At 43.7% G+C, this 23,620-nt stretch overlaps 2 protein-coding genes across 8 annotated transcripts in view; one reads left to right on the top strand and one right to left on the bottom strand.

Annotated features, from left to right (window-relative positions):
• The window catches only part of KLHL20 (kelch like family member 20), a 74,683-nt gene extending 57,609 nt beyond the window's left edge, over positions 1 to 17,074 (bottom strand). Inside the window, exons 1-2 of one of the 2 annotated variants that reach the window (XM_070077132.1) lie at positions 16,921 to 17,074; positions 16,019 to 16,081 (exon numbers count right to left, since the gene is read on the bottom strand). In XM_070077132.1, the coding sequence (XP_069933233.1) occupies positions 16,019 to 16,041 (23 nt within the window). In that variant the 5' untranslated portion in view covers positions 16,042 to 16,081; positions 16,921 to 17,074. The remainder of the gene's footprint in view (positions 1 to 16,018; positions 16,082 to 16,920) is intronic. The other variant, XM_070077133.1, reaches the window with a different exon arrangement.
• A 50-nt stretch (positions 17,075 to 17,124) lies between these two features.
• The window catches only part of ANKRD45 (ankyrin repeat domain 45), a 79,610-nt gene continuing 73,114 nt past the window's right edge, over positions 17,125 to 23,620 (top strand). The window contains exons 1-2 of one of the 6 annotated variants that reach the window (XM_070077137.1): positions 17,127 to 17,205; positions 20,378 to 20,430. The gene's annotated coding sequence lies outside the window, so the exon portion shown is untranslated. Of the gene's footprint in view, positions 17,354 to 20,377; positions 20,431 to 22,534; positions 22,682 to 23,254; positions 23,409 to 23,620 lie in introns of those variants that run through there. The other 5 variants (XM_070077138.1, XM_070077134.1, XM_070077135.1 and 2 more) reach the window with 5 other exon arrangements.

The raw sequence follows: 23,620 nt of genomic DNA, 5'->3' as shown, positions 1-23,620 counted from the left end.
CAGCGGCTTTACCTGCTATGCCACAGGCTGGCCCTGACTGTTCCACTTCTAATTTAGGTCCCTGCTAATGGCCTGGGAAAAACAGTGGAAGATGGCCCAAGTCCTTGGGCCCCTGCCATCTATTGTGGCCATCCAGCCCATATGAGGCTCCCGGGAGCTTCAGTCTGGCCCAGCTCTGGCCATTGTGGTCATCCGAGGAGTGAAATAGCAGATGAAGATCTCTCTGTCTCCCTCCCTCCCTCTCTTTGTAACTCTGGTTTTCAAATCAATAAATACATAATCTTTAGAAAATCAAGATGGTCTCAATAGCCAGTGCTGGGCCAGGAGCCAGGAGTTTCTTCTTGGACCATCTTCCGTTGCTTTCCCCAGGCCATTAGCAGGGACTTGAACCATTGTCCATGCTGGCACTGCAGGTGGTAGCTTTACTCGCTAAGCCAGAATGCTGGTTCCAATAAGTAAATATTTTTTTTTTCTTTTTAAGAAAAGAAGCAATAAATGAACCTAATTGCCTAGCGTGGGAGATACATGAGTAACTGGATAGAAGGCAACCAGGACATAGAGTACAGTTCAGACAAGGGGATATTTGGAGGTGACAGACTGTTTAGTATGTCGATTGTAATGATGGCATCAATTATATACTTGGTGATGGTATATCTATTTCTATACTGATCACATGTCTTCATTAAATATGTGCAATTTTTTGTATATCAATGATATCTCAACAAACTTTAACAATGTGGTATAGAAAGGCAAAATCAATGAAGTACTTTTTGATGTCATTAAGAAAGATCTTAGATCTGACCGGTTTAAGATAGCAGGCTAACATAAGAGGGTGTATTTTGTGTAAAGAACAAAGTGGCTTTAAGCTGTGGTTTTCCCACAGCTTAACTGAAATGTCTCACCTACAGGCTTCAGATCATTATATTTCTGTTTTTTATTCTAGACTCATTAAGCGTCCTTTGATGAATAATTCTTCCACAGCTACCATGGTATTTGAAAGGAGGCAGGGGTAGGTGACTCAAGCATTCTGATCATTGGGCCATCCTCGTGTGACTCTCTGATGCTAATCATCTATGACTATATTGAGATTGTCTAATATCTGGTGGACAAGTGACAATATCCCTATCATGTCTCTATCCTCAAAGCTGTGGTACTGACAAGAACTGCAGGATAATGTTGTTAAAAGTCCTGGGAGGGAAGGGAGATTCTAAAGGGACACTCTAGGAAGAAGAAACTGTACGTGTGTTACAGAGGCACAGCATGAACACAAAGAATACGGTTCTTCCCTTTTCCAATAGAAGTATGTTTCCAAAAAGCACTTATAAATTTTAACTTTTTTCCACTTGTCATAAGTCCACAGATAAGTTACATTCTAGAGCACAAACTATTAATAATTCCTGATATCCAGTAGAAACAGAGCTGTTTACACTTCACAATTTAAAGATTGCAATTCAAAGCTAAGCAGTTAATTTTTACCACCCACATCAACTATCAAGAAAGCTATTAACCAGAGTGCTCAATGGTGCCTTGTACGCAGTAGATGCTTTAAGAATGAGTGACACAGTTAACACTGTACAATCAAGCTTCTTAAAAAAAAAATTAAAGACAAAAGACCAATTTAAAAATTCCAATAATAGTGACATTGTATGTTGAAATTAAAGTGTCACTGTTATAACCTTAATAATGCATGTAAAGATGGTACTACTGAATTCAGATACAACATATTTCATCTGTGTATAATGCTGGTAAGCTAATTTCTACATAGCTACATTTTTCTTTTAAAAGTATATTGTAGGGGCCGGTGCTGCGGCTCACTAGGCTAATCCTCCGCCTTGCGGTGCCGGCACACCGGGTTCTAGTCCTGGTCGGGGCGCCGGATTCTGTCCCGGTTGCCCCTCTTCCAGGCCAGCTCTCTGCTGTGGCCAGGGAGAGCAGTGGAGGATGGCCCAAGTACTTGGGCCCTGCACCCCATGGGAGACCAGGAGGAGCACCTGGCCACGGCGGCCATTGGAGGGTGAGCCAACGGCAAAGGAAGACCTTTCTCTCTGTCTCTCTCTCTCTCTGTCCACTCTGTCAAAAAAAAAAAAAAAAGTATATTGTAGGAATGGACACTTGGCACAGTGGCTAAGGCAGCACTTGTGGTGTCTGCACCCACACAGGAGTGCCTGGGTTTGAATTTCAGTTCTACTATTGATACCAGCTTCCTGCTGATATGCTCCCTGGGAGGCAGCAGGTGATGGCTCAAGTAGTTAGAGCCTGTCACCCATTTGGGAGACCTGGATTGAGTTCTGGGCTCCTAGCTTTGGCCTGGCTTGGCCCTGGCTCTTGTGGGCATTTGGGGAATGAATCAGTGGATGAAAGATCTCTGTCGCTTGGCTTTCAAATAATAACAGATAATTTTTAAAAGCATACATAATTGCAAAAAAGAGAAAGTTGTACTCTTATTACTGCATTAGTATAGTCTTTTTACTTTTAATAAGTAATTTGTATACATTTATTAACTGTATGGTTTGTAAACTTATAACTTTTATATGTAGTCATTCTCCAAAGTTTGTTTGTTTCTTTCTTTTTTAAAGGTTTTACTTATTTATTTGAGAGGCAGTGTTACAGACTGAGTGAAAGGTCTTCCATCTACTGGTTCACTCCCCAAATGGCTGCAATGGCCAGAGTTGGGCTGATCTGAAGCCAGCAGCCGGGAGCTTCTTCTGGGTCTCCCTTGTGGGTGCAGGGGCCCAAGCACTTGGGACATCTGCTGTTTTCCCAGACCAGCAGCGAAGAGCTGGATTGGAACAGGAGCAGCTGAGACACGAACTGACACCATATGTGATGCTGTGTTGTGCCGCAGGTGGAGGCTTAACACATTACATTATGGTACTAGCCCCTCTCCAAAGTTCTGTCTTCAGGTCTCTCTATACACAGTTCTGGGGGAGATCATGTAATATTGGTCCCATCATCCATGTGAATGGTAAAGGATTCCTATCTTTCACCAATCTCATTCCTATCTTCTAGAAGATGATGTGTGAATGGGTAAAGGATTCTATCATATGTATAAATATCCCACCACCACTAAAACTCAGTGTATATCAGTAATCTATCTAAAACTTTGTCCTTATTCTCTACCTTCCTTATGTGTCTACGGTAAACTTCCTCAGATCAATAAAGATAATTTCATTCTTTTGGTTACTCTTAACCCTTTGCCTCTCATATGCCTTCAAACCCATCCATCATCAAATCCTGTCATTCTACCTCCAAAGAGTTTTAAAAAATCTGACTATGATTGACCTTCAAAAAGTTAATGGCTGAGAAAATTATAAAATAAAGGGATAGATTTAAAAATTTTCTGGACCAAATCATTCAATTCCATCTTCTATGAACTTTTTGAAGTCCTTTCTTACTTCTCTACAGCTCCACTAGCACTGCCCTAATTTAGGTGATTCTGACTTTTTTCTCACCTACCTGGACTTCAGTATGGTCTCCTAAGAGATATTTTTGCTTTCACCTTTGCCAGTCTGTAATTCCCTTCTCTAAACCACCAAAGAGATCCTTTAGAAAAGGAAATGGGCTGAGCCGGCGCCGTGGCTCAATAGGCTAATCCTCCACCTTGCGGCGCCGGCACACCAGGTTCTAGTCCCGGTTGGGGCGCTGGATTCTGTCCCGGTTGCCCCTCTTCCAGGCCAGCTCTCTGCTATGGCCAGGGAGTGCAGTGGAGGATGGCCCAGGTGCTTGGGCCCTGCACCCCATGGGAGACCAGGAAAAGCACCTGGCTCCTGGCTCCTGCCAGGATCAGCGCGGTGCGCCGGCTGCAGCGGCGGCCATTGGAGGGTGAACCAACGGCAAAGGAAGACCTTTCTCTCTGCATCTCTCTCTCTCACTATCCACTCTGCCTGTTAAAAAAAAAAAAAAAAAAAAAAAAAAAAAGGAAATGGGCTATGTTACTCATCTGCTCAAAACCTTTTAAATGTTCATAGTAAATTTTTTTTTTTTTTTTTTTTTTTTTACGGGCAGAGTTAGACAGTGAGAGAGAGAAAGACAGAGAGAAAGGTCTTTCTTCCGTTGGTTCAACCCCAAATGGCTGCTACGGCCGATGCGCTGCGCTGATCCGAAGCCAGGAGCCAGGTGCTTCTCCTAGTCTCCCATGGGATGCAGGGCCCAAGCACTTGGGCCATCCTCCACTGCCTTCCCGGGCCACAGCAGAGAGCTGGACTGGAAGAGGAGCAACCGGAACAGAATCCGGAGCCCCGACCGGGACTAGAACCCAGGGTGCTGGCACCGCAGGGGAGGATTAGCCTAGTGAGCCACTATGGCCAAAGGCTCATAGTAAATTAACAAAGCCTAACTAAGGTTTAGCAAGTCCTACATAACTCTTCCTGGCTGTTTCTTTGAACTCACCTACTAGTCCCCCCTCTTATTTCTCCAGCCACAGACTTCCCGGCTGTTTCTGCAACATGCCAAGGCTTCTCTTGCCTCAGAGCTTTAGTCCTTCTCCGCAGAGGTTTTCCCTAAACATCTGCGGGGTGCACTCCTTCCTTTCTTTCAGATCTACGCTCAGTTGTCAACTTATCAGACCACCCTCTATGAAACAGTAACTCATTCCTACCACTGTATTCCCTTCATCTTGCTTAATTTTCCTTCATAAACGTATCATCTCTTAACATAATACATTGGCTTTCTCCTCCAAGTACAATGTAACAAATGCTCCTTTGCCCACGGCCATGCCTGGATCCAGTATCTATAAAATAACCACAGCCAAGAAAAATATGTCAAATCTTAGGTCTGTCATTTGCTAGGTATAATCTTGGGAAAATTATCTAACTTCTCTGATCCTAAAGTTCATCATTTGTAATGTGCATTTAGATTTACTTCATAACTAATGACAATGTTGAGATCTACCTGAACGTAGGGCCTCTGACTCCAAAGTATTTAAAATGGAAGTGACCCTGGCAATCTGGTCCAGGTGGCTATTATCCTTAAATGGGAGAAAAAGCAAGCACACAGCCACCTGACTGGACAGTGCTGCTCTTTTAGGGGAATAATGAGAGGGAATAAGAATTGGGATCATAAACAGGCTGACTTTAAGGGGTGCTTCTTTTTAGGTATTCTGAATAATTGTATTTAATTCTAAACACTAAGCTACTGGGGCTGGTGCAGTGGCCTAGTGGGTAAAGCCATTGCCTGCAGTGCCAGCATCCCATATGGATGCTGGTTCAAGTCCCAGATGCTCCAGTTCTGGTCCAGCTCCTCACTAATGCACCTGGGAAAGCAGTGGAAAATGACCCAATTGCTTGGGCCCCTGCACCCATGTGGGAGACCTGGAAGAAGCTTCTGGATCTTGGCTCCTGGCTTCAGTCTGGCCCAGCTCCAGCTGCTGTGGTCATTTGGGGAGTGAACCACTGGATCGAAGTGAACCACCAGACTGAAGATTTTTCTCTCTCTCTGCCTCTGCCTCTTTTTAACTCTGCCTTTCAAATAAACAAATCTTAAAAAAAAAAAGTAAGCTATTTCTCCTGTGTGTCTTTGTGAACATCTTTTAAAAAATATTTATTTGAAAGGCAGAGCTACAAAGAGAGAGAGAGAGGGAGAGAGAGAGAGAGATCTTCCATCTGAGGGTTCAACCCCCAGATGGCCGCAATGGCTGGAACTGTGCCGATCCAAAGCCAGGAGCCAGGAGCTTCCTCCAGGTCTCCCACACGGGTGCAGGAGCCCAAGGACTTGGACCAGCTTCAACTACTTTCCCAGGCCATAGCAGAGAGCTGGATAGGAAGTGGAGCAGCTGGGTCTTGAACCAGTGCCCATATAGGACGCTGGCGATTCAGGCAAGGGCGTTAATCCATTGTGCCACAGCGCCAGCTCCCCTAGTAATGACTTAATGATATTACAAAGAAAAAGAAATTGAATTCATAAAAATTTTTATTAACTTAATGTGCTAGCCATCAAAGAAGGAGGTACCTTTCTCTGAAGGGAAGAGAGAACTTCCACTTTGATTACGGCCTTGTCTAAGTAAGGTCTGAGTTTGTGAACTCAAGAGGCTTCCACGGGATACACAGCAGACTCATAGAATGGCGGATGTCATAAACAGCACTCCGGCCTCAGAATCAGCCCTTAAGGCATTCAGATCTGGCTAAAAAGCCCATGAGAATTTCTCAGGCATGGAAACCCAAGACAATGTGGCAAAAAATAAATAAATAAATAAATAAAATAAAATAAAATAAAAAATGACCTAAATGAAAGATCTCTGAGTGAGAGCCCAGCAGAAAGAACTGGCCATCAAAGAAGGAGGTACCTTTAGAACTTCCACTTTGACTATGGCCTTGTCTAAATAAGATCAGAGTCTGTGAACTCAAGAGGCTTCCATAGCCTTGGCAGCTCATGACAAGAGCCTCGGGTGATTACTGATGTCTTAAATAAGAATGTCAATTGTTAAATCAACAACGGGAGTCACTGTACACTAGCTCCCCATGTAGGATCTCTGTCCTTAATGTGTTGTACTATGCAAATTAATGGTAAAAAAAAAAACGGTAAAACTAGTATTCAAACAGTACTTTATACTTTGTGTGTCTGTGTGGGTGCAATCTGTTGAAATCTTTACTTAGTATATACTAAGTTGATCTTCTGTATATAAAGATAATTAAAAATGAATCTTAATGAAGAATGTTATGGGAGAGGGAGTAGGAGATGGGATGGTTTGCAGGTGGGAGGGGGGCTATAGGGGAGGAACCACTATAACCCAAAAGTTATACTTTTGAAATTTATATTTATTAAATAAAAGTTTTCTAAAAAAAATACTTACATGTCCCCTAAAGTAGACTGTTTGAAGGAAAGCCAATGTGAAATTCTGCTATAGCATTTTGGTACAACTTATTTGAGGCTTTTGAATGTACTTTACCATATTTATAAATTTGAATTTTTAAAAAATAATAAAAAAAGAAAAATAATTTAATATGCTAGGCTAATCTATATATATCTTAGGAATGAAAGAGTTAAGTGAAAGGATTGTTTGGAGCCTATCCACAGTTAACAAACTAGAATATCAAATAGAGCGTTTATGTTCTACTATAAAGTGACTATCACTTTTGGGAAAGAATCAGTCTTTCTAAAATCAAAGAATATAAAATCTGCTAACAATAACGTTAACAGTTCTTTTTAGTATTTATGAATATTCTAGTAATGGTATATTTTCCAGCAACTATTTCAGTCTTTAACATAATTTTGACTTTGTTCCTCTAATCAATCGCGTGCTTTAGGGAAAACTGACCACATCCTCAGCTTTAAGGATATGTCCTCCATTATCTGATGGCACACCCTTATCTGAGCTGATCTCCAAACTGAAACAACAGATTTACAGTTCCTAACTCAGGGAACATTTGTTTTGTTGGGTGTTAACTGGGAAAAAGTAGCAAAGACAGATCCCTAAGAAGGGATTGAGACTGCAGGATCTACAATGGAGAGAAAGAGAGCATTTTGGTCCAAGACGGTGTTATGAGTCCACTGCATCAATGATCCCTGGAGTCCACTTTATCTCTGGCCTTGTTGTCTTGGAAATAAAAAATTTTCATATTGTTTAAGGCTGTCAGCATCAGGACTTTGATACCAATCTAAAACATTCTGATACTGAAATTAGTTAAAAAGTGATGCAGTAGTTAGCTTCCTATTCTAAATTTACTAGCCAACTTAATAAAGAAATGTACCCTTGCTTAGATTGATTTGCTATGTCTGTACAGAAGCTCTCTTTTCATTATTTTTAGATTTCAAATACAGTATTGAGAGATTAGAGTAATGGGATGAATTTGTGGCTTTTCTTTCAAATGAAGTACAAATGTGAGGAGACTAGCTACTGTTTCTTCACTGACTGACTGCCAACTTTTATTATTAAATGGAGTACTATTTCCTGGGTTTTGTTTTGAAATTGAATTTGAATATCTTTAGGAACGCACATACTCCTAGTTTGCCAAAGTCATTACCATGCTATGTGTTACATGAAGCTATGACACAAAATTGTATGAACTACCTAAAGATACATGAGGATTTTTTTTGAAAACTTTTCTTCAGACACATCAGGATTGTAACAAAGAGTAGTAAACTGATTAGTATAATAAAATAACAGCAATTTGGAAGGGAGAGAGTTTTAGGGGGAGAAAGGGAGAATTATAAGGGAAAGAGAGATTAAACCTCGTGGCTGACTGGGCTGTAAGGAGAATGATAGCTAGTAAATGGCTAAAGAACTTAAAATCTCCTTAATTATCCCCAAAGTTTTAGTTAAACCTTAAGGTATTAAACAGCTTTGCCATCAGGGTGGCTGGTGGGGGAAGGAAGATATACACATTTTCAATGACTGTGGTCAGTGAAAGAGAAGAAAGAGGCAATAAGTATTGACTATTTCAAGAAAAAGGGCTGGAGGCCGGTGCCGCGGCTCACTAGGCTAATCCTCCGCCTAGCGGCGCCGGCACACCGGGTTCTAGTCCCGGTTGGGGTGCTGGATTCTGTCCCGGTTGCCGCTCTTCCAGGCCAGCTCTCTGCTGTGGCCAGGGAGTGCAGTGGAGGATGGCCCAGGTGCTTGGGCCCTGCACCCCATGGGAGACCAGGAAAAGCACCTGGCTCCTGGCTCCTGCCATCGGATCAGCGCGGTGCGCCGGCCGCAGCACGCTGGCCGCGGCGGCCATTGGAGGGTGAACCAATGGCAAAGGAAGACCTTTCTCTCTGTCTCTCTCACTGTCCATTCTCCATTCTGCCTGTCCAAAAAAAAAGAAAAAAAAGAAAAAAAAAGAAAAAGGGCTGGTTGTAAAGAGTCAGATGGTACTCTATTGGCTTAAAGAAGGGAAATATTGGAAAATGGAGCATATTCTAATGCAAAGAACCAAAAGGAAGGAGAAGCTTAAAAATACAAGGAGGATGGGCCCTGCACCCCACGGGAGACCAGGAGAAGCACCTGGCTCCTGGCTCCTGCCATTGGATCAGCGCGGGGCGCCGGCCGCGGCGGCCATTGGAGGGTGAACCAACGGCAAAGGAAGACCTTTCTCTCTGTCTCTCTCTCTCACTGTCCACTCTGCCTGTCAAAAAAAAAAAAAAAAAATACAAGGAGGAGACAATAAATGACAGAGCGAGATCCTCAAAGAGGAGGAGTACACAAGACCAAAATAGGGAAGGATTAGGTCTCAGACAAAAGGAAGACCTTATGGAAGGAGATTGAAGAGACAGAGTGGGAAGGGAGATAATGTAGAAAGAGAGACACTTATTTCTGGGGTACACAAGTATAAGAAAGTAGGAAAAATTCATACATGATGGCTTCTTTTTTTTCTGTGAAGTCAAGAAGTAGGGGAGCAGGTCTTCTGTTAGTGTGGAGTGGTAATTGGATCATGAGAAGAACGAGTACGATGTGAAGTAATTGGTGCGGGAAATGAGTAAGCACTGGGACTCACACAGATATTGTGGGATAACACTGTTGGCTAAAATGTTATTAGAGACAATAAATACATAGCAGCATGAATTCCCTGTGCTTGGTTTTATCCATTAGTGCTCAATAGCCCAGATCAGAGACTATAAATGCTTGGATTAACCCAGGGTTGGGAAATGCCACAGACAAACTAAGTTGAGTGACAAGTAGAAAATGGTTTCAGAATTTGAGGTAGTGCACTGGGTGAAAGCAGAAAGGGCAAAGGCATGTTGACTTTCACTAGGTCAAAGAACAGAAGTAGTGGGCATTTAAGAGGTGATGATCTAAGAACAAGTTTTAGAATTTATGATTTCAGAGATTTTCCTGAGTGACAGAGTAGAAATGAGTGAAGGTGAAAGTCACAGCAGTTTAGAAAGACAAGAAAATGTCAAGTAGGTAAATGGATGAGTCATTCCCATGAATATTCATATCTCCTAAAATGACAGGAAAATAATAAATTGCACATGCAGGAAGCATAAGCCAAGGAACAGATCAAGTGTCTTAAATATTACTAGTGTCACCACAGGAATGTTATGATTCTTGATACCACCCTAAGTAAACAGCACTTCTATCTACCCAGTATGAGTCAATTTCAAATTTCAGAGTTATCAAGTCACACATTCCCCATATATACTACTCTAAAGTAGTCTCAGTTTAGAAGAGAATAATTTTCTGTAAGTGAAAATCAAGCACAAAAAGTTTAAAAAACATATTCTTTGACTCTAAGCCATTTATAACCAAGTTTTATATCTTAGTCCAAAGATCTATAACATCTTTTCTTAGTCGAATTCTACTCCGTATCTAAATGAACATTTGTCCTTTAATATTTCAAAAATTGTTTTAATTTGGAAATTAACAGCCTGCCTTAAAGAAAACACTGAGTTGAGCTGACCCTTGCTTATAGAAATAAACATACTGAATAGAGTGGGGCAGACATATGAGCACACAAATCCTCCAAGCAGACACAACATCTCAAAGCATAAGTTCTGCTTGCTAGAGGAGTACCCACTAACCACTCTATTCCATACCTGACTCCGTATAGGAGAGCCAGGCTGTTAATCCCTTTATGTGAAGACAGATTACGAATACTTTAGCCCCAAGACATTTCATAGCTGCTTAATGGATAAAATTAATGTGAGCATTATCGCTTCTTGGCCTTTTGGCTAAGATCAAGTGTAATGTAAGCACTAAGCACCTTGGCCCAAAGATCAAGGCAAGATGAAGAAGGAAGAGTAAACAGCCATGCAAGCAGGCTTGTCTCTTTGTTAGGAAATCAAAAGCCTTCCTAGAAGACTCCTCGATAACTTCTGCTGACATCTCATTGGCAGCATCTCCCAGTGCAAAGAAGACTAAGAAACAAAGCACAACGTTACAACACTGAATTTTCTCCTGTCTATGCTAACGGGAGGGAGGAAAGAAAAGGTGTTGATCCAGGTAACACACAGTGGATGCCACACTAGGGAACAGTCCAACCAAGCTGGTGTAACTTCTACTACTTTTAAGGATATATTTTTGATGACTGGAGTTAATAGAAAGCTCTAAAGATATGAGGTCTAAATGGATTTTTTTTTTGTCTTTTGAAATTGAACTCAACGAGTAGCTCGATTTTCACTGTAAGTAAAAGATTATCAATAAAATTTCTAGATATATATAAATAAAATCAAGATCAAAGCACCTAAAGCTTCTTGCCTATTTCAGAATTTTTACCAGGTGTTCCTCTTAAGCCCCTCCTTGAACATCCTTGGTGCTCCCTAGGGTTCCTCCTGGGCATTCTTCCTTTCCTGTTCTACCCTCATTCATGCCTACAGCTTGAAAAACACTGTATATTTATGTTTCAGTTTTTAAATTTCCAGACCAAATCTCTATTTTGCCCCAGAATCTTATTATAATTACATGCGAGATCTTTCCATATGGCTGTTTTCTAGACAAAATAATCTTTTTATAAAATACTGTGTGATTTTCTTGGGAAAATGTTTATTTATAGTTGAGAGTGAGAATGAAAGAGACAGTGAGGGAGAGAGTGAAAGTGAGAGAGAGACACAGACACAGACACAGACACACACACACACACACACACACACAGAGGTTTCTTTGATTTGTTGGTTCATTCCCCAGATGCCCACAATATCCTAGACTGGGCCAAGCTGAAGCCAGGAACATGAAACTTCGTATGGGTCTCCCACATGGGTAGCAAGGGAGACCATGAGTCATCATCTGCTGCCTCCCGGGTGCACATTAGCAGGAAGCTAGATCATAAACAAAGTAGCAGGAACCAGCACTCTGATATGGGCTGTGCACTTCATAAGCAGTGTCACCTACTGTACCACAAGCCTGCCCAGAAAATACTCCTAATGTGTGTGAAATGGAATCTATTCTTGGCTTACTGTACTGTTCATCTTTCTGTATTTTTTAAAATTTATCTATTTGAAAGGCAGGGTTACACACAGAGATAGAGGGAGAGTCTCTAGAGAAAGAGATCTTCCATCCCTTGGTTCACTCCAAATGGCCACAACCGATAGGCCTGGGCCAGGCCAAAGCCAGGAGCCCAGAGCTTCCCCTAGGTCTCCCATGTGAGTACAGGGACTCCAGGGGTCATCCTCCTCTGCCCTCCAAGGCACATTAGCAGGGAGCTGGGTCAGAAGTGGAGCAGCCTGGACAGCAACTGGCACCTAAATGGAATGCTGGCATTGGCAGATGGTGGCCTTACCAGCTATGCCACAGTCAACCCCTCTTCCTGTATTTTTAATCTCATCCTGGTAGCATCCAGTTTCCCAAGCTGAAATCTCTAAAGTGACTTATATTAATTTTTCATCATTCTAAGTTCAGTTCACCAAATTATTTAAGTTTTACCACTAAATAATTTATTCTCTTTTCTTAATCTTCACTGACATACATCTACTTCAGATCCTCATCATCTTTCTAAACTATTACAAGTCCTTTAAATTCATTTTTTGCCATCATTTCTTCCCTCTTTCCAGGCTATTCCCTAGGTGCTTATGATTCAGCCCAAAGGACAGCGTGATCTAGCAATGTCCCCTGACTCTTAAACAACCTAAATACGAAGACAAAACTCTTCCCCATGGCCCAGTCTCATTTTTCATGATCCCCCCCCCCCCCCCGATTCTCTTTCTTCTCCCCAGTAACCTATACTACCTAAGAACTCACCACTCAAACATGTCAGACATTTCTGGATCTTGGCTGTTCACTCTGTTTATGGCATCTTTCGCTATCTCCCTTCTTTAGAAAAGTAAATTCTTAGCCTTTCTGTAGATCCAACTTAAATAGCACAATCTCTGTGATACTCTCCTTATCTCCACAGAGCAGAAATTCCCTCATCTCAGCTTATCTCTCTATTAAAATGCTGTTTCCATTGTATTATGATGTGTGTTTCTATCATTTCATATGCAGGCATAGAACAGATACTATATAAATGTTTGGTGAGTGAACAAACCAATTTTCAATGAAATCAGGCTTGGCTTCTTGTTTCTATGTTTAAGAAAAGGCGGAAGAATTATATTACAGAATGTCTCAGTATTCCTAAATGAAATTAATAATGAAAAATTTTATTTTGGGAAACAGGCACATAGTTGGTGAGATTGTAAATTGGTACAGCTTCTAAGGAGGGAGATTTGTCAATATCTACCAAAATTTAAAAATGGACATACTCTTTGGGCAATTCTACATCTAAAAATTTATCCTACAATTACATGTATGGGTAAAAAACTACACTAGTTGTAACAGCACAACATTTCTTTTTTAAAAAACTTTTATTTAATAAATATAAATTTCAAAAGTATAACTTTTGGGTTATAGTGGGCCCCCCCATAACCACCCTCCCACCTGCAAACCATCCCATCTCCTACTCCCTCTCCCATAACATTCTTCATTAAGATTCATTTTTAATTATCTTTATATACAGAAGATCAACAGTATATACTAAGTAAAGATTTCAACAGATTGCACCCACACAGACACACAAAGTATAAAGTACTGTTTGAATACTAGTTTTACTGTTAATTTGCATAGTACAACACATTAAGGACAGAGATCCTACAAGGGTAGTAAGTGCACAGAGACTCCTGTTGTTGATTTAACAATTGACACTCTTATTTAAGATGTCAGTAATCACCCGAGGCTCTTATCATGAGCTGCCAAGGCTATGGAAGCCTCTTGAATTCACAAACTCTGATCTCATTTAGACAGGGCCATAGTCAAAGTGGAAGTTCTCTCCTCCCTTCAGCGAAAGGTACCTCCTTCTTTGATGGCCTGTTTTTCTATTGGGATCTCACTCACAGAGATCTTTCATTTAGGTTGTTTTGTTTTTGTTTTTGTTTTTGCCACATTGTCTTGGCTTTCCATGCCTGAGACATTCTCATGGGCTTTTTTAGCTAGATCTGAATGCCTTAAGGGCTGATTCTGAGGCCAGAGTGAACAGTACAACATTTCAAATAAATGTTTCTCAAAAGGGATGGGTTACCTACAGTATGTACAGAAAATGGAATAGTATAAAACTATTAAAAACAAGCTGAATCTATATGTATTTGTCACAATTTACAAAGTAATTTGTGAAGTGAATAAAGGCACAAAGAATATGCCTGATATGCTAACATTAATGTTTTTTAAATGGGAAGATAGCCTGTATATGCTTGTGTGTGCATTACAATTTCTGGGAAAGAAACTGCTTACAGTGTTTGCCTTTGGAGAGAACTTGGAGCTGGCATCGGCACTGGGTGACTTACTTTTCATCCAATATCCTATTGTATCTTTACATTTTACATCATGTACACATAAATAGTTAAGTAAATAAATGAAACTGTCCTAACAAAAATGCCAATTGACTTCATGAAACTTTATAATCAAGATTTAGAATTTCTCTAACAATAGTTTTCAATCTTTTCTTGCTCTTAGGTTTTTTTTTTCTTGAGAGGAAAAGTAGAAACTTCATCATTCAAACACTTATTCAGTAATCATTAGGTGCTAGGGAGGCAAACATATGAAGACACATAAACTCAAAGAGTTAGTAATCTAGAAGTGAGAGTGAACATGTATTCAAATAATCTTAATATAAAGGGTTACTCTGCACTCAAAGCTTCTTTACCAGTAGCTAAGTATAAAGCCAACATGATGGAGACTGCCCTCTGGGTTGTAGCAGCAGACATGAAAGTCCAACAAGGGATGGTTAGGAAGATGGGACTTAATGTAAGTAGTAGAGAAAAGTAAGATCAGAGAGCAATGGATAGACTAGGCTCTGGCCAAGTGATGGTGACACAGAAAGAGCTGTAACTTAACAATTAATGGCACTAGAATTATCCAACATGATTTTGAATAACTGACAGTATTATGTAATAAAACAAGCAAAGAAAGGACATGAGCGATTAAGTGAATAGTTGATACAGATATTACTGATAAATCCAAAACATTCCCATGCTCTTTCATTTAAAACAATAGGCTATAGTTTTAGCAATTACATAAGATATGATATTTATGGCAGTTGAGGGTGAGGTCAATCAGTGGCTTTTGCAATCATGTTACAAACTGAAGTGATAAAGCATTTGTATACATGTTGTTAATTTTTTTCATGTTCTTTGTGGTCAAATATTACTCCTCCAATAGGTAAGTACCATACAAATACCACAACTGGTCAGCTCTATAGCATCTTTCTATCTGAAGATCTGAAAGCACCAGCAAGCATTCATTAATGCCCAATATTCTAATCAGATACACTACAGAATTAAATGGGGGATACAAGCAAGGTGAACAGTTCAAGGTCAATTGGTAAATCAACAGATTTGGGACAAGATGTACATTCTGCTTCTTTTGAATTATAAATGACATCCCCTCCATGAAATGTTTCTTCTCTTAAAATAGTTGTTTATCTTTGACGTTGAATAACAAATGATGAAACAGAGTTCAAGAAGTATAAAATGAGTCTAAAAAATGAAGAAACAGAACTGGGCTGATTCTGTTTCAGTAGAATCTGGTCTCACTTGTTGAAACAGATGGAGAAGAAGCACTACTGCATTCTGGAGTTGGTAGGGCCTATAATTGTCTATATTTTCCCACATACTGTTCTGCTTTCTACAAACTTATATCCAAATACCTTTTTTTTTTTTTAGTCTTTAAACAATCTTTCTTGCAAAGCGGCTATTTTAATTAACAGAGCAAATGTACTATTGAACATCAATGAAATAACCAAAGCCATCATTAGGCATGCAGCACACCATATTATAAATAACTTATTTGTATATGGCAACAGAACCCTCTACATTCTACCGGGAACTGATTATAGTAAACCCCTATAGTATCATAGCACATTTAATGGTTATCACAAAAAATCACCACGCAAAGAGGAAAATTTAAGAACCACACAAAACCCACCACACCCTTTAGAAATTTGACTTCCATATTTTACTCTTTCAAAAAGCTATTGATTTCTGATAATGCTTTTGATTCTTTTTAGAACAAGAATGAGTTCCAAGCGGAGTTTAGTGAGACTCGCAAACCTTTTTGAAAACTGTTGCATGGAACCTTGAGTTATCAGGTGCCGAAATTCAATCAGTGAAACCCAAGATTCCATTTGTAAACGCCTACCTGCGCATTGGCTTTCCTTCCATGCACCATGAAAAGCACCCTTCGGCACGCTCCACAGCCAACCTTAAGCAACAGAAAAACAGGAACTTAGTAAAAGCTCTTTCTGCTCTTTCCGGCAACAACTTCGCAGGACCCATCCACTCACTCGGTCAGGAACCAGGACTCGTCCGTCCTGCTGCCTCGCGGGCCTCTGGCACATGCACAACCCACCTGCCCTTACTGCGCCCGCTAAGACGATGCTACGTGTAGGCGGGGCGCGGGGCAGTCCCGGCGGCTAAGCCCGAGTCGTCTCTTCTCGAAAAGTGCTTGGAGTCGCTTAGCTCCGACCTCGCCCCAAACGCATCTACGCGGCGACCCCTGATACCCACAGCAGGGCACGGCTGGTTCAACACCGCACCTGAAGGCCGTGAACTTGTCCCGAAGTGCCGGCGCAGCACGAAGCGTCTGCCTTCAAAGACAAAAAACTGCGCCTCCAGCAGCCCGAGCAGGGCAGGCAGAGTGCGGCTCCAGACCAGCCCTCGTTCCAAGTCTGTCCTCCGATTCCTGACACAACGCTCGCTCCCCCCTTGGCAAGGCTGCGCCGGGGCTCCGGGGCTCCGGGGGACCCACGGCACCCCCTTCCTTCCCCGGGATGCCAAACGCCAAGGGGGAGACGTCCGGAATGCACACCTCAGCTCCCCGGTTCCAGCCTAGGGCGGTCAGCCGGCGAGAGCCCAGTCTGGCGCCCCGCAAGGCCCGGCCCCGGTGCCCCAACAGCCTCTTCTTGGGGCCGCCTGACAGGCGACGGACGAAGCCCGGCCCCGACCCCATAGGGCAGCCCAGCAACTTGGGACCACAGCTTTGCAAAGCGAGCCCTGGGGCGCCGTAGGCTGCACGCTGCAGCTCTAAGGAGGCTCACTTACCGGCTCTGACACTTTCTTCTCTGCCGCAGCCTCCTCCGCCTCCTCCACCCGCCACTCCTCTGCCTCCGCCTCCACCGCCGCTACCACCACCAGGATGCAGCTCCTTCAGCTATTTCCTCCCCCCTGCACCCGCCCCTCTCCAGGGGCAGGAAGTAGTCCGGCTCCTAAATCGCTCCCCCTGGAAACGACACATTCCGCCGAGAGGTTCCGGTGCACCCGCGGAAGTCACCGCGCCCTTCGCTGGAGCTCGCAGGAACTTCAGATCCGCCTGCCCATAACCCGAGGGTGAGCACCTGGAGAGTTCACCGCGGACCAGCAGTACTTGAGTACTGAAGTCTGCCCCTTTCTTCATCGTTTTCTATAGGAAAAGCAACAGAGATGCGAGTGGGGACAAGTTAACGGAAAGCTAGGAATTTTAATTTACTTGTAGCAGGTAGGTTGCTTTAGGGCAGGCTTGTTCCTACATCCGTAGCTGTCAGGCCCTACCGTGTGCCAAGTGCTGAGGATACACGGACGAGTCAGAAATAAGCCCAACCCTCTAGATTTTCCACAGCACAGCTTTCACTACACCAGGTTCTTTCCAGGACTCAGGCCGCGTCACCTTGTCCTAGCTGCTCAGTATGCACCACCCAGGCGCTTCGTGGAGGGCTTGTGCGGACTCGTTTCATCATGATTTTTTTTTTTTTTTTTTTTTGACAGGCAGAGTGGACAGTGAGAGAGAGAGACAGAGAGAAAGGTCTTCTTTTGCCGTTGGTTCACCCTCCAATGGCCGCCATGGCCGGTGCACCGCGCTGATCCGATGGCAGGAGCCAGGAGCCAGGTGCTTCTCCTGGTCTCCCACGGGGTGCAGGGTCCAAGCACTTGGGCCATCCTCCACTGCACTCCCTGGCCACAGCAGAGAGCTGGCCTGGAAGAGGGGCAACCGGGACAGAATCCGGCGCCCGGACCGGGACTAGAACCTGGTGTGCCGGCGCCGCTAGGTGGAGGATTAGCCTAGTGAGCCGTGGCGACGGCCTTGTTTCATCATGATTTTAAAATTTATTTGTTTATTAATCTGAGAGGTGGGCAGAGAGAGGGTGCTCACATCTGCTGCACACCCCAAAGGCCCCCAGTAGTAGAGGCTGGACCCTGTTGGTCCAGGGCTGAAGCCTGGGACCTGGGAACTCAGCATAGGCCACCCCCCATGTGTGGCAGGAACCCAGCTACTTGGGCCATCAGTGCTGCCCTCCAGAGTGTGCATTAGCAGGAAGCTGGAAGCAGAGCCAGAAACTGAATCCAGGCCCTCTGATGTGGGATGCAGGAATGATGGTAACCAGTGTCTTAACCACTGGGCTAACTGCTCACTTGCGGAGTCCCTTTAGTAAGGGAAACTTTTTTTTTTCCAATTTGTCTTTTCTACAAATGTTCCCATAGCACACAGCCACCTGATTTTTATTATATATTCAGAAAACAAGTGATTCAAGTGTAAGATGAGGGTTTCAATTTCAGGAATACCAATGAAAAACTGCTGCTGACTTCTTGGTAACTATGCTAGATTAAGCATTAACTGAATTTTTAAAGTTTTATTTTATTTATTTGACTGAGTTACAGAGAGAGGTGGACACAGGGGGTGGGGGGAGAGGGAGAGAGAGAGGTGTTTTCCTTCTGCTGGTTCACTCCCCAGATGGCTGCAATGGCTGGAGTTGAGCCGATCTGAAGCCAGGAGCCAGGAGCTTCTTCCAAGTCTACTGCATGGGTGCAGGGGCCCAAGGACTTGGGCCATCTTCCACTGCTTTCCCAGGCCACAGCAGAGAGCTGGATCCGAAGTGGAGCATCTGGGACTTGAACCGGCGCCCAAATGGGATGCTGGTGCTGCAGGCTGGGGCTTTAACCTGCTGCACCACAGTGCTAGTGCCAGCATTAACTGACTTTTCTTTTTCTTTTTAAGATTTATTTATTTGTTTGAAAGTCAGATTTACACAGAGAAAGGAGAAGCAGAGAGAGAGAGAGAGAGAAAGAGAGAGAAGTCTTCCATCCGATGGTTCACGTCCCAATTGGCCGCAATGGCGGAGCTGTGCCGATCCGTAGCCAGGAACCAGGAGCTTCTTCTGGGTCTCCCACACGGGTGCAGGGGCCCAAGGACTTGAGCCATACTCTACTGCTTTCCCAGGCAATAGCAGAGAGCTGGATCAGAAGAGGAGCAGCCGGGTCTTGAACTGGCACCCATATGGGATGCTGGCACTTCAGGCCAGGGCGTTAGCCCGCTGTGCCACAGCACCAGCCCCTAACTGAATTTTCTTTAGCTGTTTTTTACATAGTGCCTACCTAGGTTTGTCCATTTGTTCTGAACGGAAGAGATACCTTTTGTTAATTAGCTTGTAGTGGAGCACACATGGCCTTTAGATCTGGAAAACTATAGGTTCAAATCCTAGACCTGTGACTGACTAGTTTTGTGATATCCATTAGATTTCTACTTAATGTGTACATGTGATATATACTAATATATATGTATAAATTATTTTCAATGTTTCAAAACTTTACATAAATGGGCCGGTGGCACAGCTCACTAGACTAATCCTCCGCCTTGCGGTGCCGGCACTCTGGGTTCTAGTCCTGGTTGGGGCGCCGGATTCTGTCCCGGTTACCCCTCTTCCAGGCCAGCTCTCTGCTGTGGCCCAGGAGTGCAGGGGAGGATGGCCCAAGTGCTTGGGCCCTGCACCCCATGGGAGACCAGGAGAAGCACCTGGCTCCTGGCTTTGAATCGGCACAGCGCGCTGGCTGTAGCGGCCATTTGGGGGTTGAACCAACGGAAGGAAGACCTTTCTCTCTGTCTCTCACTGTCTAACTCTGCCTATCAAAAAAAAAAATAAAACTTTACATAAATGGTATAAAAGTCTATGCCTTCTTCTGAAACTTAGTTTTTCCACTCAACATTCTGTCAGTAAGATTTTCCCGAGGTGACCAGTGAAGGTCCAGGTCAGTCAGTATCACCCAGGAAATGCAAGTCCTCGGGCCCCACCACAGACCTTCTCAGTCAGAAACTCTGCATGTTGGGCCCAGTGACCTGTGTTCTAATAAATTCTCCTGGCGATTGTAATGCATGTTAAATTTGAGAACCATTGCATTGATTATGAGTGTCCACTGCTATTCTATTGTACAAGTATAGCACAGATTTTTAAGAATCCATTATTCTACATATTAGTGTTTTGACTGTTTCCAGTTTTTCCCATGAAAAACAATGTAAATTCTTGCATATGCCTCCAAAAGCACCCTTGTGAGAGTGTCTCTAGGATAGGTACCTAGGAGTAAAATTGCTGGGTTGCATTCTGTGTATAGCTCCAACTTTACTAGGATGAGTTAAATTGCCCTCTAAAGTAGTTGTTTTGTTTACTGATAATGACAATGCTAGAGAATACTTAGTATGGCATGGTATCTTAGCTCATCAGTATTCATACCAGTCCTCTTTCCTGTTTTACAGATGGTAAGGATTTTAAGTAACTTGCCCGAGTCACACAGCTAGTAAGAGACAGAGTGAGTACTTGATACCATGCATAATGATCCAAGAGTCTGTGATTTCTGCCACAGTGCTCTGTTGATTTGCCCACCAGCAGTGTCTGGGAGTTCTTCTTGGTCTATATTGTCATCACACTTGTTGTTTTCCAACCTTAAATTTCTTTTTGCCAATATGATGAGTATAAGATAGTAGCTGACTGTAGATCAGATCTATGTTTGTTTATTAGTGAGACATGTGAAGCTGGCGTTAAAGTTTCCCTTTTGTGAATTGTTTTTTGTAGAAAATATCTTCAAAGGGATCCTTAGCTTCTTCTATAACATGAATTGTAATGTTTAGTTATAAAAATTTATAAAGTATGATAATTAGGAAGATGTAAACAGGTTAAGGAATGCTGCTAACCAAAGACTGATTTTTTTAAAACTCCTGGCCAGGATAAGAGCAGTCCCACCTATTTTTGTGATCTGTGATTCATTCCTGACCTACTGCAGTCTGGTTTGTGCTTCTGCTACTCAATTTCTTTTTTAGCACGGTTAAGTGTGAATCAATCCTTTCTATTTATATTAAGGCATTAAAAACTCCTTTAGTAATATGCATATGGTAAACTAGGAATTTGCAATATTTACAGAATTTCTGTGACCCCAGTAAGATTATGCCATTAGGGAACCTGAATTTCTGGTTGAAAAATACCTAAAACAGATTTCACCAGGGTTGGGTGTGAGGCAGTGGCAGTAGTCAAATAATTCTTCAGGGGTTGGTGAACTTTACTTTGAATCAGAAATTGCATCTTGTCTGTTTAAAATATTGTACTTGGAACCTAAGGTTTAGTGGTAAATAAGACACACTGGGCTCCTTGTTTTGTGTAATTTTCATTCTTGAGGAGACAGAAACCAAATTAACATGCGAATTACAGTTCATTCTTTAATCACAACTGGGATGATTAAAGGTGACCTATAGGATGTTAAGAAAACATCTAGTTGGGGCCGGCGCTGTGGTGTAGCGGGTTAACGCAAGTGCCGGCATCCCATATGGACGCCGGTTCAAGTCTCGGCTGCTCCTCTTCCAAACCAGCTCTCTGCTATGGCCTGGGAAGGCAGTAGAAGATGGCCCAAGTCTTTGGACCCCTGCACCCACATGGGAGACCCAGAGGAAGCTCCTGACTCCTGGCTTTGGATTGGCGCAGCTCCAGCTGTTGGTGCCAACTGGGGAGTGAACCATTGGACTTCAGGCCAGGGCCTTAACCCACTGTGCCCCAGCGCCGGCCCTAGTGGCTGCTTCACTTTCAGTCCAGCTGCCTGCTAATGCACCTAGCAAAGCAGCAGATGACCCAAGTGCTTGCGCCCCTGCATCCACATGGGAGACCCAGAAGAAGCACCTGGCTCCTGGCTTCGGTCTGGTCCAACCCTAGATGTTGTGGCCATTTGGGGAGTGAAGATCTCTCTCTCCGTTTCTTCTCCCCTCTCTCCGTAACACTGCCTTTCAAATACATAAAATAAATCTACCAAAAACGTATAGGAATGAAATAGTCATTTAGGATATGACTGTCATTTTTAGCCCTTGTTTATACTCCTGTGTTCTTCCTACTTTTTAGTTAATATTATGATTAGTGGTGAATTAAGCCTGGGATTAGAGTTAATTTTCAGTTAATTGCACTTAAGACTTTCAATAAACAGTTACATTTGGGAATTCTTTCCTTCTTATGAAGATCAATTAAAAACAGACTCCTGTACAATCATGTACAATTATGCATCCTAAATCATCCTCCATCCAGAAAACAACAAAAAACTGAAAAACAGACTATGAAAAAAAGAACATATGTTCAAGTGAGACACCTAAAATAAGCCTTGCTCTCTGTCAGTTCAGTGGGAAATGAGTCTTCAGTTGGGCAAGCATGTGCCGTGACTGCAGGGGCAAGCGTGCAGCTGCCAACTTCTAGATTGTTGTTCCTGCCTATAATGTCAAACTCTGCAACCGTGACTGCCAAGTTCAGTTCACTGGACTAAGAACAGTTTCATAACTACGTTTTTTAAAAATGCAAATTTATTCTTAGATTCCAGAAGGTCAGATTGAGGATGGTGGTATTTGCTTGGGCCTTAAGCCAAGTATTCTTTTTAAAGCCAGGCTACTCCGCCTTCAGCTCCTGTAAAATACTGCTTCCTCCTCCTTTATGGCTTCCTTGCATAAATAGAAAGAAGTAAATATTTTCCTTCACACTTCAGCACAACACCTGGTCTTCACTCTGCGGTTGGCGTGGACATGTATGGTTACTAGGTGAACTTGGCCCTTGCCTGCTGATTTCTTTCAATACCCTCTTCCTCTCCGCTCCTCCCTCCCCCAGACTTCCCTTTATAAAGTTGTGTTTTGGTTTCTTAAAATTCTGAATCAAATGGGCTAAATGTTTTAAGTTCCTTCTGCTCCCACGGTACTTGGCACCTGTTGAGGTCTCAAGAAATGTTCCTTGTAGGTGACCGTAATGACCATACATCAGGACAAAGGCCCTCAAAACTGGAAAAAGACGTAGGCTGGTAGGCTGTTAAAATTTCAATCCTTCTTGATTTTTAGACTGCTTCCTTCTATTTCCTGAAAATCCTCCCGTGGAAAGGCCGAAGAGCAAGACAGTCCGGCAACCCACGTGCACGCTTTATTTTTTTCAAATTGCGTTTTCTAACTGGTAAAATAAGCACCACCGAAAATGTACAGAATAAAGCCCGCCCGCCACCGCCCGCGCACGGCACGGCCTTCACTTGCAGGAGCTCGAGTGCCCCTCGCGCGCCCCGCGTCCCCTCGCGCGCCCCGCACCTCCCCGTGCGCCCCGCGTCCCCCCGTGCGCCCCGCACCTCCCCGTGCGCCCCGCGTCCCCCCGTGCGCCCCGCACCTCCCCGTGCGCCTCGCGCGCCCCGCACCTCCCCGCGCGCCCCGCGTCCCCCTCGCGCGCCCCGCACCTCCCCGTGCGCCGGGGACGCGTCGCCGCGGTGACGGCGGAGCCTCGGCCGGCGAGGTGAGTGCGGGCGGGCGAGCGCGCCGGGGGCGGCGGGCCGGGGTGCCAGGGGGTCGCCGGCGTCCTCCCCGGGCTGCGGGCGCCCGCCGCGGCGGCCTCGGCCTCGGCCTCGGCTCAGCCCAGCTCTGCGCGCCGGGCCTGTGCCTTCCCGCAGGCGCCCGGCGGCGGCGCGGTGGGGCTGCCCGCCGTGTTCTTCCCGTGGGCTGCCCTTT

This window comes from Oryctolagus cuniculus, chromosome 7, assembly GCF_964237555.1.
Source record: "Oryctolagus cuniculus chromosome 7, mOryCun1.1, whole genome shotgun sequence".
Lineage (NCBI taxonomy): Eukaryota > Metazoa > Chordata > Mammalia > Lagomorpha > Leporidae > Oryctolagus > Oryctolagus cuniculus.
Note: the sequence above shows the minus strand (reverse complement) of the source record. Positions and strands in the feature narration are given on the sequence as shown.